Below are 14,257 nucleotides of genomic sequence, written 5' to 3'. Positions count from 1 at the left end.
TTTCTGTAGTTTAGAAACACATTCTTTTTTTGTGTTTGTAGTGTTACGCCATAATAATAAACAGTAATTTATACGCGAGTAAACTAAGGAATAGTACAGCTGCTTCGTTATTGAAATTGGCAAAAACATCGATTTTCCCAATTACACCAATTGAGCGCGAAAGATCGGTGCGAGCTTTGTTTATGTGATATGTCCAGTCGAGTTTTTCATGAAAAATGATACAGAGAAATTTTGGAATGTGACCCGCTCAATCGATTCCCCTCGAAACTTCACTTGGATGTCACGGGGTATAGTTTTATTTTTTGGGCGAATAATAATATATTTCGTTTTTTTTGGTGTTCAGCTCAATCTTATTTGCTATCAACCATATTTATAAGTGCTTAAGCCATTTGTTTGCTTGCTCCTATAAGCTATTGATGTCTTTGCCAGAGAAAAAAACGTTTGTGTCATGTGCGTATAGAACCATGTCCGGGGTAAGTGGTATATTAACAATATCATTGATATATAAGAGGAACAGGAGCGGGCCTTATATAGATCCTTGAGGGACGCCATACTTAATATTATCCATTTTAGATACTGCATGATGCGATTCACAATACTGAAATCGATTTGTTAAGTAACTGTCTATTAATTTGAGTGAATTTGAGATTCGTTTGAAGCGATGGGTGGCGCTGGTGCTGGCACGCATTTCGACTTGACTGCCACTGCCTTCTGATGAGTGAAATGCGCGCTGAAAAGTTCGTGCAGATATTCGACATGCAAGGTGAAGCAAGTGGCGGTCGAGGTAGCGAAGCGAGCAGAGGTAGCGGCAGGTGTTCTCTTCCTCGCCTGCAGTGCGTGCTGACGTCACTCTCTTCCTCGCCGGCAAGCGAGGAAGAGAGTGACGTCAGCATGCACTGTGAGGGAAGCGTGACGTGAACGCGCAGTGGCGGTATGACCCACTTGGCACCACTCTGATACCTGCGGTGAGGGGAGCGCATTGCGGACGCACGGAGAGACAGCGTTACACGGGCTAGTCAAAGAGTCGCTTCGCATAAATAATTACACCATCCCCCGCTAAAGGGACCATGGATGCAAAGCAGTGAGCACGAGTGCTTACACCGGCAACGGCGTTCGTCATTAGGGAGTTTTAGAATAACGTTTGCAGGCGCTGCGGGCATAGCGGGCACCATATTTAAAATTTTGTTTGCCCCTTCTAGAGAACAATCTAGGGACTTTAGCTGCCCCACAAACTCATATGCACCGAAACTATACACATAGCCGCGACACCAGCACTTCGCGGGCCTCAAGGCCATGATCGCTGCACGCTATTTCGGATTTTCTGCGGGCGGGCCGCGAACGCGAACGGCGGCTCGCGTACGTCGCATGCGCCACGGCAGCGACCGCATGGCAAGGGCTCGTGGTGCGCTATTTCAAATCTCCCTATTGACGCTGACACTCATCGCGGCGTTGCGCAGGAAAGAAGCCTGGATAGGCGCAAAGCACGCAGTGATGAACAGGCGTTTCCTGCTGAAACATGTCAATTGCTGTTAATGCGCAATGAGAGGCAGAACATGCTGATTCGAGACAGACACGCGCAGTCTACTTTTGGTTAACGTGCGCGCTACGACTTTTATTTTTCAACAACGCACAGAAAAAAATCTCCCACCGACGGCCACAATTCCGTGCTCACATACAAGTTCGATCACCATAGCCTATTTAGACGGGTTCGCCAGTGAACGGTTGTGCAGCGCGAGTAGTTTTTTCAGTCGAGAAGCTCGCTAGCAGACGCTGCTTGCGTCGGCGTTGCGATGCGAGACATGGGGGAAGTTGTTAGTGGTTCATGAGGAAAAGGAAGAAGGCACCTAATTTCTGTCTGCCTACAGGCGACACACGGAAAAGTAGGAGGCGTTCGTGCGCAACGATGATGTAAATGCTACGGGGAGGGATGCCTGAAGGAAAAAAAGGGGGAGCGAGCGTAGACTAGCAGACGCTGCCTGTGTCGTTATTGCGGGGCGAGAAGGGGGGGGGAGCATAGGAAAGGAAGGAAAGCGGGCGCACATACGCAGTGGACGTGTAAACGCTGCCGCGAGGGATGCCTAGAGGGAAGAGAGGTGGAATGAGTTTTGTCTAGCAGACGCTGCCTGCTTTAGCGTTGCCAGGAAAGGGGGAAGGGGATGCGCATGCCCAGAAAGGGCAGTCACACCACTCAGCGGATTGAGCTTAGCGCTAAGAAGCTTCGCATGTAGAAGCGCTCTGCTCCAGCGAGTATTCAGCTTCATAACGTTAAACCATGACTACGTTAAGTGTTTTATTATGTATAAACTCGAACTTTAAATTTCAGCTGCCCATGCCTCCTTAAAGCGCACACCTGAATCCAAGTGTAACAACTACGTCAAATGAACTTAACAGAAGTGAACGCCTTTCAGGGTCGCACTTTCATCACGCTTCATTAGTATAAGTTAAATTTGCTGTAAATCGAGGACAGAGTCTCTCGAAAGTGATCAAGAAATTTCAAGCGCACGGAGGTTCACGGAGAAGCAAACGCCTATAGCTTCTTATCCAACAGCGTGAGCAGAGGCGCGAGTGAAACCGGAAAAAATGGGTCCCGACTTTTGTTTTCAGTAGCTACTATTATCACAAGAACCCTATAGCAGCGTAAATACTCTTGATTTTTTTTTTCTCTCAAGGTTCCAGTCATTTGTTTAATTGGTTTTTCATTCGTAATAGTTTCGAAAAATTGAAACAAGTTGTGGGCTACCACACTTCAGGTATATGCACATTACGCTAGCCTAAGCTTTGTTAGGCATGGGGCTGATTGGCCGGTGCGACCACGTGTGGGAAGTACTGAGGAGGAGATGGGGGGGGGGGGGGGTCAAGGGAATGTCACATGCTTTTAGGTGGACGGTGCGGGCGACAAATCCTTTCTACTGATCCCTTCTGGATCCGCCGCTGAATGTTAGAAACGTAGGCAGTAAACATGTCAGGTTTTAAATGCGAAGCATTCCTTGGCGAACTTCGGCGACTTTGAGCGTATCTATTTATCTAGCTGCCTACGACTTTTAGCTCTCTAGGCTGTTTGGTTAATGATATCGATACCAAACTTGGCGTGGCATAACATAACGCTATGATGAGCAAATCCGACTTCTCATAACATGAAAATCATGACAGGTATGTCATGAATGTCATGATTTACATTTCATGGTCTTTCATCTCTTACAGTGGTTTCGTTCACATGGCATGTTGCAAAACTGGTATGGTATGGCATCATTGAATGGCGAACACAAACGACAGACCTTAACATGAAAATCATGACATGCGTGTCATGTAACACCATGACTACATGCCAAGTACATGATGCCCTCGCGGCCGTTTCGCTGGCGTCACATAAACCAAATTTCGTATTACGGTACGTGAATGGATGACGAAGGTATATGACTGGTTCAAACATAATAATCCTGAGATGTGTTCCATGTAACAACACGACATCATACCACGCTCATGATGCGCTGGCGCTCATTTCGCTAGCTTCACTTATACCAAATTTGGCATTATAGGACGTGAATGGATGACGAAGGCATGATACTGGTGCGAACATGATTAACATGTGTGTCATGTAACAGCATGACTACATGCTACGCCCATGATGCGCTCGCGGCCGTTTTGCTAGCTTCACATGTTCGGTAATGCGCGACGCGAACGGACGACATAGGTAAATGAAATATCCAAACATGATAATCACGACATGCGTGTCATGTAACAACATGACTGCATGCCGCACTTATGATGCCATCGCGGCCGTTCCACTAGCTTCACATGCCAAGTTTGGTATTTCGTGCCGCCAATGGATGACGAAGGTATGAGACTGGTGCAAACATGATAATCATCAGATGCATGTCTCGTGAGAACATGACTACATGCCACAGTCAAGGCGCCGTGACGCGGTGCACATGCTAACCGGCGTTCATTTTGTCACGTCACGCCGGCGTTGCCACGCCAGGCACCGGTCCTGCAATATACTTGCAGGTGCGCACCGCGCTGCGTTCATTTGACGCATGCGCATTTCAGCGCGTCCGGCGTCCCTCCGTCACGAAAGGAGCAAGACGCAGTGTTGTCTGGGTAACGTATCGCCGCGAAATGCAGCATGTCGCATTTCGCGCAGGTTGCCGTCGGGCCGCGCCTACGGACGCTGGTCGCGCCTGGCGTCAGACTATAGAGTGCTCGCGTTTTTCTAACGCAGCGTCGCTGTGCCCAGCGTACGCGCGCGTCAACGCTACATTGGAGTATACACCTTTTCACGGCAAGGAAAAAAACACCATCATGATGGGACGTGCGCGGGAGTACAAACGCTAAGGGCGCAGCGTTGTCAGTGCATTTTTGAGGGGACGCGCCAATTTGCACAGCCCAAGACGGGCTATGGCGGTGCTTAGGGAGGCGTTTATGAAAAGGTGTTGGGTCATTCATGATGCGCACACAGCCATTTTGCTAGCTCCACATATATTAAGTTTGGTGTCATGTGGCTTCAATGAAGGACGAAATTGATGACTGGTGGAAACATGATAATACTGACACATGTCTTATGTAAGAACGTGACAACATACCGCGATCGTAGCGTGCTCGCGGCCGTTTCGCTAGCTGCAAATATACTAAATTTGGTATCACGTGACGTGAATAGATGACGAAGGTAAACGACACATCCAAACATGATAATCATGGCATGGAAGTCATGATGGCATCATTTACCTCCACCCCGTAACGTTGTGCTGATTTTAAATTGACACATCAACGTTTCTCATTCGTGCTTCACATATCATCGATTCCCACTGTTCGTAGGATCTGGCATTTTTTAGTATAATTCGTGCCATCTGTTGCTACATCTAGTTATGGTTATGTGTGACTTAATCCGCACGCAGGCTGACGGCGTCTACTCTGTTCACCCTTGGTGCTTTCGTGCTTTACCCGCTGTTCGTGGACGGTCCAGCTGCTGACCGAGTTCTGCCGCGTCTCAGTGATGTCTGCCGCAGGCGATGGGGCTTCGTGGTCGTGCACCTCAACAACTTGCACGGACACGATGACGTGGTGAGTGCTCGCCTTTACTAAGTTTACCCATGTTTCGCGGGTTACTCTATATATATAAGGAAGTGGCAGCTTAGTGGAGACGCTTCTGCAGTGCTGGAAGGCGCTTACATTATAACACACTTTGCCATACATCAAGGTGCATGGCATTTTTTGTTTCCTTTTATTTGCAGAACGGAAGCCTTGCGATGAATTCACTTCCTGATGCTTCTGATAGATCGCAACGCTTTAGAAATGAATCTCCGCAGTACCACGTCGGTGTCCTTCGGGAAAAAAATTATTATATGTGAAAGTGTACTCTCGATTCCGAGCTGCTGTCATGCAGTGAAAGATGTGTTCATAATAGCAGGTAAAATATACGACCATGCAGTTTTCTGCAATTTTATTTATTTAATATTTTTATTATTTAATATTTTTATTATTTAATATTTATTTTTATTTAGTAATAATATAAATATTTTATTAACATCAACATACATACATTGCAGAACGGGGGACCATACATACCAAAAAGAAAGCATAGACAATAATAACAGTAAAATGGAAGCAGTATACATAACAATAACAAAAATCTTGTGACGGATATAGGCGAACATCATGTGAAGTGGATTGCGCAGCAGAAACAAACGCGTATTGCAACAGCATGTTTGATGCGACATTTTTAATCGTAGCTACATCGACTGTATCAATTATGCACGCAGGTGATTCCGGTCTGCTGCTGTTTAGGCTCTGTGGCAGTGTCCGAGAAAAAAACCTAAGTAAATTCTTGAACCATTTCTGGTGGATATCGGTGAACCAGTTGAACATGAAAAAAAATTGCCCGCAGCTTCCCTCGGGGGAACACTGAGGAGGATGCGGAGCATATAATTGGTTAACGGGGTGTTAAAGTGCGACTTACTTGGGTCGATGGCTAAATTGGTTAACGTGGTTGTGAAATGGGGTGTTAAATTGCGACTTACTTGGGTCGATGGCTAAATTGGTTAACGTGGTTGTAGGAGGGGGTGTTAAATGAGTGAACACGTACACACGTATGCGAAAGGGCGGCGCTGGTCGAAGGGACGTCGATCATTGTGTTTGTGGATTCGTTGGAATTCATTTCACCGCGACCTTGGACGTCGACGCGCCGTACAAACCAACCGACGAGCGGCAACTGAGCGAGCGAGCGCCGACCTTGAGTATATATACAGCGCGACGGCGCATGCACTGTCAGCTGTTGAATGTTCTCGAAGCGCGACGGCGCATGCGCGTCCACTGGAGAATCAGGAGAATTGTAGATGTCGAACGCGGTGTGTAGAGGAGGAAGGGTGCACAGATGGTGGAGGAGTGAAGCGCGCGCGGTGTGTAGAGGAGGAAGGGATGCACAGATGGTGGAAGAAGGAGGAGGAAGCTTGCGGACGGCGCCGCACTACAAGCCTCGAGTATTAGATGCTCCGCATCTAAAAAGACAGAGCTCAGGTAGAAGCCAACCTAGTTCCACCTCTCCGCTTTGCCATGTCCAACGAGTGTGCATTGACATTTCAAGGCGAACGTGATTTCCGTTAGTGGCACTCAACGAATGCAAGCACGTAGTACGTAGGAAGCACGTAGTACGTAGGAAGCACGTAGTACGTGGGAAGGAGTTGAGCATACGAATTATGGTTAGCAACTACCCACAAGTACAGTGAACTAGCCAGGTGTAGTAGGACGAGTGGATAGCAAAAACAAGCAGCGGCGGTGAGGCGAAACACGCTGAAATCTTTGAGCGTGGCGTGGTAGCGCCCTTGTGCCTCTATTCGGAAGCCTCAGCACAGCAGCTTGTGTTTTGACCATTGTGTAACCGTGGTTTTGACAACCGGCACTAACCATTGCAGTAGCTTGTACGTGGTAAGTTTTTTTTTTTTTTGATGGATGGGCATGTTGGGTTTAACGCCCCAAAACCACTATATGATTATGAGAGACGCCGTAGTAGAGGGCTCCGCAAATTTCGACCGCCTGGGGTTCTTTAACATGCACCCAAATCTGAGTACACGGGGCATTTCTCTCTCTCTCTCTGTGTGTGTGTGCGTGTGTGCGTGTGCGTGTGCGTGTGCGTGTGTGTGTGTGTGTGTGTGTGTGTGTGTGTGTGTGTGTGTGTGTGTGTGTGTGTGTGTGTGTGTGTGTGTGTGTGTGTGTGGTTAAAGTAACACTAAGTAAGATGGAGAAACCTCGGCGAAAGAATTATTATATTGCTCCAGGTTGTAAAAGTGGGTACTGCAGAGGGAAATTCTGCTGCCTTCTGACTACACTGAATGACTGGGGTGGTCGTTTGTACCCGTCACGAGATTTATAGTACAGGGCTGGGTACTATCGCGATGAAATAGAATCCCAGAACCCTATCTAGTTGACTATGCCACTGGTTAAACTGAGTGGTGTTTGTTGCCTAACCGCGTCGCACGTGACTATAGAACCTAACACGACATCACCGGAAGAGGTGTTCATATCAAGAGTGTTCACAGGGTCAAGTGTACCGTGAAAGAGCTAACCAGTCCCTGGCTTCGCTCCAGGCATATCGCGAATAGGGACAGAAAACTTGACAGCAGGTGCCAGAGGACGCGTGCACTAGAAGATAGTGTTAGTGCTTTGAGAGACCCCGAGCTGCGCGCAGGAATTTTTTTCGCGGGGATGTTGATGAGCTTGAACGCCAAACTTTGGCAGCTGCTGGTCGATGCCAGTACGTGTATATACTATTGTACCACCAGAAAAGTTAAAGTGCGAAAAAATTTCAGGGGGTTTTAGAACCCCTCCAACTATCTCTTAGCTACGGCCCTGCCGGCAGCTACGTTCTCTGCATCTTGTTGGCAATTATTTGTTTGTTTGTAAGCAACAAAGCATTCCCTCAGTTGGAATACATAACCTGCAAGCACTTTTTTGTGCCCATATTGCATTGCGAGCGATGGCGTAGTTGAGTCTTTATAATAATAACAATATGTAGTACATTACGTCCCAAAATCATGATATGCTTATGAGACACCGTAAAAGAGGGATACGTCAATTTCAACCATATGTTCTTTGACTTGCACTGACACGGCACAGAACTCGAGCCGCAATCATTCGACCTCGAACGTGACTGCTGTGGCCGGGATTGAACACCCGACCTTCGGGCCAGCAGCCGAGCGCCTTCAACATGGATTCCATCTTTACTATACCACTCCTTTCTCGTCTTCTGCTTCCTGGAGCAAAGCGCTCGTTAACCTCTCTTCTGTAGACAGGGTGGCGCATGTTTCAACGCGATAGTCACAGCCGACATGGTTCTCTAAAGCCCAAGCTCCGTGAAGCGGACCATGTCGTCAAGAGCACGACAAAGCTATGCTATAGTGAAACTGTGGTTGCGATAAATATGATGTGGGTGCCATTGGGTGGTGTCATAAAATATGTTCGTAGAACTGAAATGCGCTCTGCACAATATTTCGTTGATCTTAAACGCGCTAGGGCAAAATGCACTTCGTCGGGGGATCAGGATTTTTTTTAAAATGCGTGCAAGTGAATAGTTCATTTACCTGTCTTTCGTTCAAGTAGCATTTTATTTTGTATTGTTCTTTTGTGTTTGTTCTACAGCGATAACTCGTGGACTGGCGCGTCGAAACGGGTATGGGATTAGTACGGAAATTTTCGAAGATATCGTCTCGCCTGTTACACAGACAAGTCGCGGAACCGTGCAAACGAGTCGAACGCACTCAGATTATGGCGCACTTACACTGTAGGCCCGGCACCCGCTCGTCGTTTAGTCAGCGTTACAAATTGCCTACACACGCAAACGCGATTGCCCACGTAGCAGCCAAGGTCATCCGTATTCGCGACCTGGAGTGCGTATGCCGTCGTAATCGTAGGCGATTTGCCTTCCTGTGCTGGCTGAGACCTCGCATAGTTGACGCGCGAATATAACCTGAGGCTTTCTCATTTCATGGTCGACTCCCTTGCATAAAGAAGGGGCAAGCAAAAGGAGTCCCAATGACTTCCTTCTGCAGTCGCCTTAGCGCTGTCCAATCCAGTCACCTTAGCACTGTCCTGGTCACCACCCTGAAACCTCCTCGTTCATCTGTATGTCTGGTCATGTGCCCTTGCTTTTACCTTTCTGCATAAATGTATCACTGTCATGGGCGTTCGCTGTAAATAAATGCGATGATCCGTCAACTACTATGCTTAGTTTTCGTTTGTGCTTAATGCATTGCCTAGCTGAAGTAAATGAATTTTTCTTTAAAAAAAGAAATGCCAACTGATATCTTAGCTTGCTTAGTTTTACGTTATCAATTTGTATTCTATGCCATTTCGTTAGTCTCAAGTGTTCGGCGGCTTCTCTACACCTGTCTACAATACTGCCATCAATCCTCCAAAAGTCATTTACCGATCTCCGTCACATGTTCATTTTTCTCTTGCTGTCCCCAAAACTCGGATCTTTGTGAAGGCAAGCGCCTTAGATTGCTTCCAGGTACATATTATGAGATTAAACAAAGCATGATCTGTCGTTTTCTTGGATGTTTTTCTCACAAAAAGCACTTTAGTCTCCTTTTTTTCTCAATCTAACTTTATAACGGCGCGTTCGAACGCGAGTTAGCCTTGCTTTAAACGGCAAAGCGTTTCTTCTAACCTCCTTCCTGGCAATGTCCCTGTAGCGCGCTATTGCATCGTGTTTGACTGAGACAGTATGAAAGAAAATTTCCGAACTAGTTTCATTACACAATATGCATGAGCAGTATGTAGCAGATCACATATTAAGGAGAAGTTCAGTACTAAAAATTATTTTGTTTATGTTGCAAGTAAAAAATACAAAAAGAGACAGCACTAGCAAGCATGGAACATGCATTATGAGATTACTCACACAAGGTCTTATGTATAAAGTCGTGTAGTCAGGCATGTTACACAGTATTGTGGTTCGCATTGGGGAAAAATGAATAAGAAACGAAAAGTGACACCACAGTGCTGTTCAATAAGAAATTTACAATCACATCATGCACATACTATCTGGCTTGATTATTTTGTGTTTCGACGAATGTGTGTCGCATTTGTCGGCTACGATCAGCGAAAAGTGAGGTCATGGAGTTTTTTTTTTCTTTCTAAAACAACTCTGCACGTGTGGCGCTAGCAGTTTCATATCAGTGCGGTGTGTTCCCAAGCAATGTGTTTGAACACCCCATCAGTTTCTTGTCTTCTCTTCTTCTGTGGTGGGGCGCTGCCGTCCTTGAAGTACACGGCTTACATGACGGCGATCTTCTCTTTCCTGTCGCGGCGTTCCCGCATGTCAGGCAGCCACGTGCACCGATGTGTGCATCAGTGATCCAAGGACTCATTATTGCCGCTTCGCGTGTTTGTTTTTCCTTTCACTTACCAGGAAATGCAGAACACAGAATGGCGCTGTACGAAGCCGCTTTTTGAGAGCCGACTGTTTCAGAAGGACCAGAGAGACCGCATAACCGATACGTCTTCGGTTTATTGTTGACAGAACAATAAAAAAAAATGTGCAGAGCGTGACCCTGGCTGCTTCTTCTTCCTCGCCTCCGAGCTCCATCTTCAATCTGTTTTCTACATCTTCCCGCCGGCCAGATTCAACCGAAGCAACCTTCGAGCGAATACAACAGTTGAATCGGCCTCTTGACTAATTTTCCTTCAGGTGTACGAAGCAAGCATGTTCTCACTAGTCCATCCTTGCCTGGAAAAATCTTTTCGATCTTGCAGAGTTTCCACCGAGTTCTTTTTCGCGCTTCTCCAAGCAGAAGTACATCTCCTTCTTGTACATTTGCGTGACGCTCTGTTTTTCTGCTGCGCGGTTGCGAACAAACAGATCTTTCGTCTTGTTTGACTTTATCCAGCATAACACAATTTGAGAGTCAGTCCAGAATTTCACATTCCTCAGTTTCCTGATGAAATTCTCGGTTATATGACTGGCCAATCTGACTGATATTGTGGCCGCCAACAACTCCAATCTTGCTAGTGTGATCTTTTTGATTGGAGCGACTCTACCCTTTGCAATGATTAAATTTGCTTCATTGCTTCCATCGGAGTATTCTGTTACAATGTATGCTACTGCTCCATATGCCATTGGACTCGCATCGGAGAACACGTGCAGAGTCGATGCTTTCACTTCAGCTTGTTTGTTGTCATAGCATCTGTTAACGGTGAAGTCATCTAAGTGCTGAAGCTCCTCCGACCAGTCCTTCCAAGTTGATCTATGCTGGCTTGGTAACGGGTCATCCCATTTCAGTTTATCCATCCAAATTTTTTGCAGCAATATTTTTGCTCTGACTGAAAATGGTGTCAAAAAACCTAAAGGGTCATATAGCTTTGCCGTGTCCTGCAAAACCTGTCTTTTTGAGAGTTGTCTCGTGTCCTTGTCATTTCGCCATGTAGTGTCGGGAAAGCTCAACACGTCGTCTACGAAATTCCATTTCAGTCCCAAAATCTTGATTTGTCCCTCTTTTCTTATCCCTCGATCCAGATCCTCTCCTTCTTCATCAAAGTGTTTTCTTAGCTCGTCGTCATTTGAAATCCATTTTCTTAAATTCATTCCCGCATAGCGAAAAATATCTCGTGCTTTTTTGTATATCTTTGTCGATGTCGAGTATTCGTCGGCTCCTAGTAAAACGTCATCGACGTAGATTCCTTTCCGGAGTTGCGCCACAACTGCAGGATATTTTTCTTCGAATTTATCCAAATGTCGATGAATCGTGGCCGCTAGAAGGAAGCTACTTGGTGTAGTTCCGAAAGTAACCCTCGTCATCCTCCACGTTTTTATCTTCGGGGTTGGCATATCTTCGCTGGGTATTCTTTCCCACCATATGAATCGCAGTGCGTCTCGGTCATTTTCATGTATCTTGATCTGCAAGAATGCTTTTTCCACGTCGGCTGACATAGCGATCTTGTGATGTCGAAAGTTCATCAGCATGCTTGTGATGTCGGGGTTTAGGTTTGGCCCCTTTTCCAAGTTGTCATTTAAGGATTCACCTGGATTCTGGCTTGACGATGCGTCAAAGACGATCCGTATTTTTGTCGTTGTTCGGTCCTTCTTGATTACTGCTTGATGCGGCATGTAGTATACAAATTTGTTCTGTATATCGAATCCAGCATCTTCTTCGACGTTTTCTGCTATTTCTTGCTCAAAGTACTCTCGAATAGCTTTGTCATAGGCTAGGAGTTCATCTTTATCCTTGCATAATTTTTTGGTCACCTGGATAAGCCTCTTCTCTGCAATGGTGGTGTTGTCGTCCAATGTCACGTTTTCCTTCCATGGTAGCCGCACTTGGTATCTTCCTGCCTTGAACTCCATTGTTTGTCGGACGTAGTCTAGCACATGTTCATCGTTCATCTTTGTTGCTGGGTTCTCCTTGATGCCCATGTTTTCCAAGTCCCAGAATCTCTGCAGTTGGTCCGCAGTCGTGTCCGACTTGGCACTGACCTTGAGTACCATAACCGTCGATGATTTCAGCGGCACACAATGAAGTCCTAAAGGACCTTGGACCGTCCATCCCAATATTGTTTCTATTGCCATTACTTTTGGATGAATCTCGCAAATGCGACCAGTGACGACAGTCCAGTAATAATCTGCTCCAATTAATATAGAAGTTTCCATATTTTTTCTTTCTTTGTCCTTCTTCTGGTTGTCATCGGCCAAATGAATTCCCATCGATCTTGATTTTTCGTGTATTGTCAATGGTGGCGATGGTAGCACGTCACAGGATATAACTTCTATCTCCAGTGCCTCAATCGTGACTGGCTCCGAGATGGGATCCTTCCTCACGCTGACCTCGACGACTTTCATGTCTAGTTCCATCTCTCCTCCTCCAAATGATCCTACAGTAATCCTTTCGGATCTTTTTACCTTGCACGCTAGTTTTCTTGACAAGCTTTTGAGGATGAATGTCCTCTGACTCCCGTTGTCCAGCAGAATCCGTGCGTAGCACCCGCTGCCTTCTCCCTCCGTCCACGAAAAGGCTGTCTGCAGTAGTATGCACTTCTGTTCATCAGACTGCTGTGCGTGCATGTTGCAGGACTTGCCGGTGTCTAACCGGTCAGGTTGCGCGCTTTTAAGCACTTGCTCAACATCCCCGCTTTGCTGCTGTGCTGACTTTCCTGCAGGCGTACGTGGTCGATACATGGATGTCGCGTGCCTTCCCTTGCATGTTTTGCAGCGTACGTTAGCACGGCATATCTTCGCCGTGTGGTGAGGTCTGGTGCATCTGAAGCACCTTCTTTCCCGTTGTAAGGCTTCTTTCTTCTGTTGCATAGTAATGCTTCTTCTGCAATCTTCCGTGTAGTGTCCAGTCATCTCACAGAAGATGCATTTCTTAATCGATATGCTTTGAAGCGTAGATGTTCTAGTCCGCCTCATACTGTGCGGTGACTGGGTCACGTCGTATTTTTCCTCCCGAGTTTCTTCTCTGCTGCGTATATATATGTTTAAAAACTCCATAATTTCTTTCAAACTGCTTGTGCTGTTTCTTGACGCTGAGTTCGATTCCGTAGTTGCTGGTCTGTTGTCACCTTTCTTTAACTCCTTCATTTTCATCTCAATCCCCATATCCACCGGTAGCGCAGATTTTACAACAGGAGCTATCACTGTGGCGTAACTATCCATTTTCACTCCTAACGACTGCAGTGCTCGTGTGTTCACTTGCAACTTTTGGAAGAGTTTCTTCAACCCATCTACATCTTTAGGACTCTTCACTGCTTCCAAATTTGCAAGCTCTTTTATGTAGTTCTCTTTTAAATTATCTTCTCGTCCGAAGGTTTCTTTCAAAAGAGCGACTGCATGCTCGTAATTCTGATCAGAAAACTGCAAGCCTTCTATGAGGGACGCAGCCTCCCCGCTCAGAGACGCCAGAAGATAATTAAATTTTTGATTCTTCGGCATATTCACTCTGTTATGCACCGATGTCTCGAACTGATGCCAAAACCTTGGCCATGCTGTTTTTTTCCCATCAAACTTGATCATTTCAAGGCGTGGCAACTTAACAAGCTCTTGCGTCTCCGAGATTTGGTCAGTACCTTGCACTGAACTCGCCTGTTCTGTGACTATTCTCGTAGTCAGTTGCGTCGCTTGTTCTAACTCGCGTAATCGCTCCTCAATTTTTGTCGTTGCAGCGACGATCTTCATCTCATAATGCAAAACTCTTTCAAATTCTGCCTCCGCGCTGTCTTCTTCAATGAACGGTTCTATCTGTTCGTTAACTTGTCTTAGCGTCTGTGACACGCT

At 46.3% G+C, this 14,257-nt stretch overlaps 1 protein-coding gene across 1 annotated transcript in view; it reads left to right on the top strand.

The window, feature by feature from the left end:
* The window catches only part of LOC142803963 (nose resistant to fluoxetine protein 6-like), a 100,938-nt gene that overhangs the window by 71,451 nt on the left and 15,230 nt on the right, over positions 1 to 14,257 (top strand). The window contains exon 10 of the mRNA XM_075890358.1: positions 4,893 to 5,058. Within this exon, the coding sequence (XP_075746473.1) occupies positions 4,893 to 5,058 (166 nt within the window). The remainder of the gene's footprint in view (positions 1 to 4,892; positions 5,059 to 14,257) is intronic.

Source organism: Rhipicephalus microplus, chromosome 3, assembly GCF_043290135.1.
Source record: "Rhipicephalus microplus isolate Deutch F79 chromosome 3, USDA_Rmic, whole genome shotgun sequence".
In the NCBI taxonomy this organism is placed as follows: Eukaryota; Metazoa; Arthropoda; class Arachnida; order Ixodida; family Ixodidae; genus Rhipicephalus; species Rhipicephalus microplus.
The sequence above is the reverse complement of the archived record's forward strand: the minus strand, read 5'-3'. Positions and strand labels throughout refer to the sequence as shown.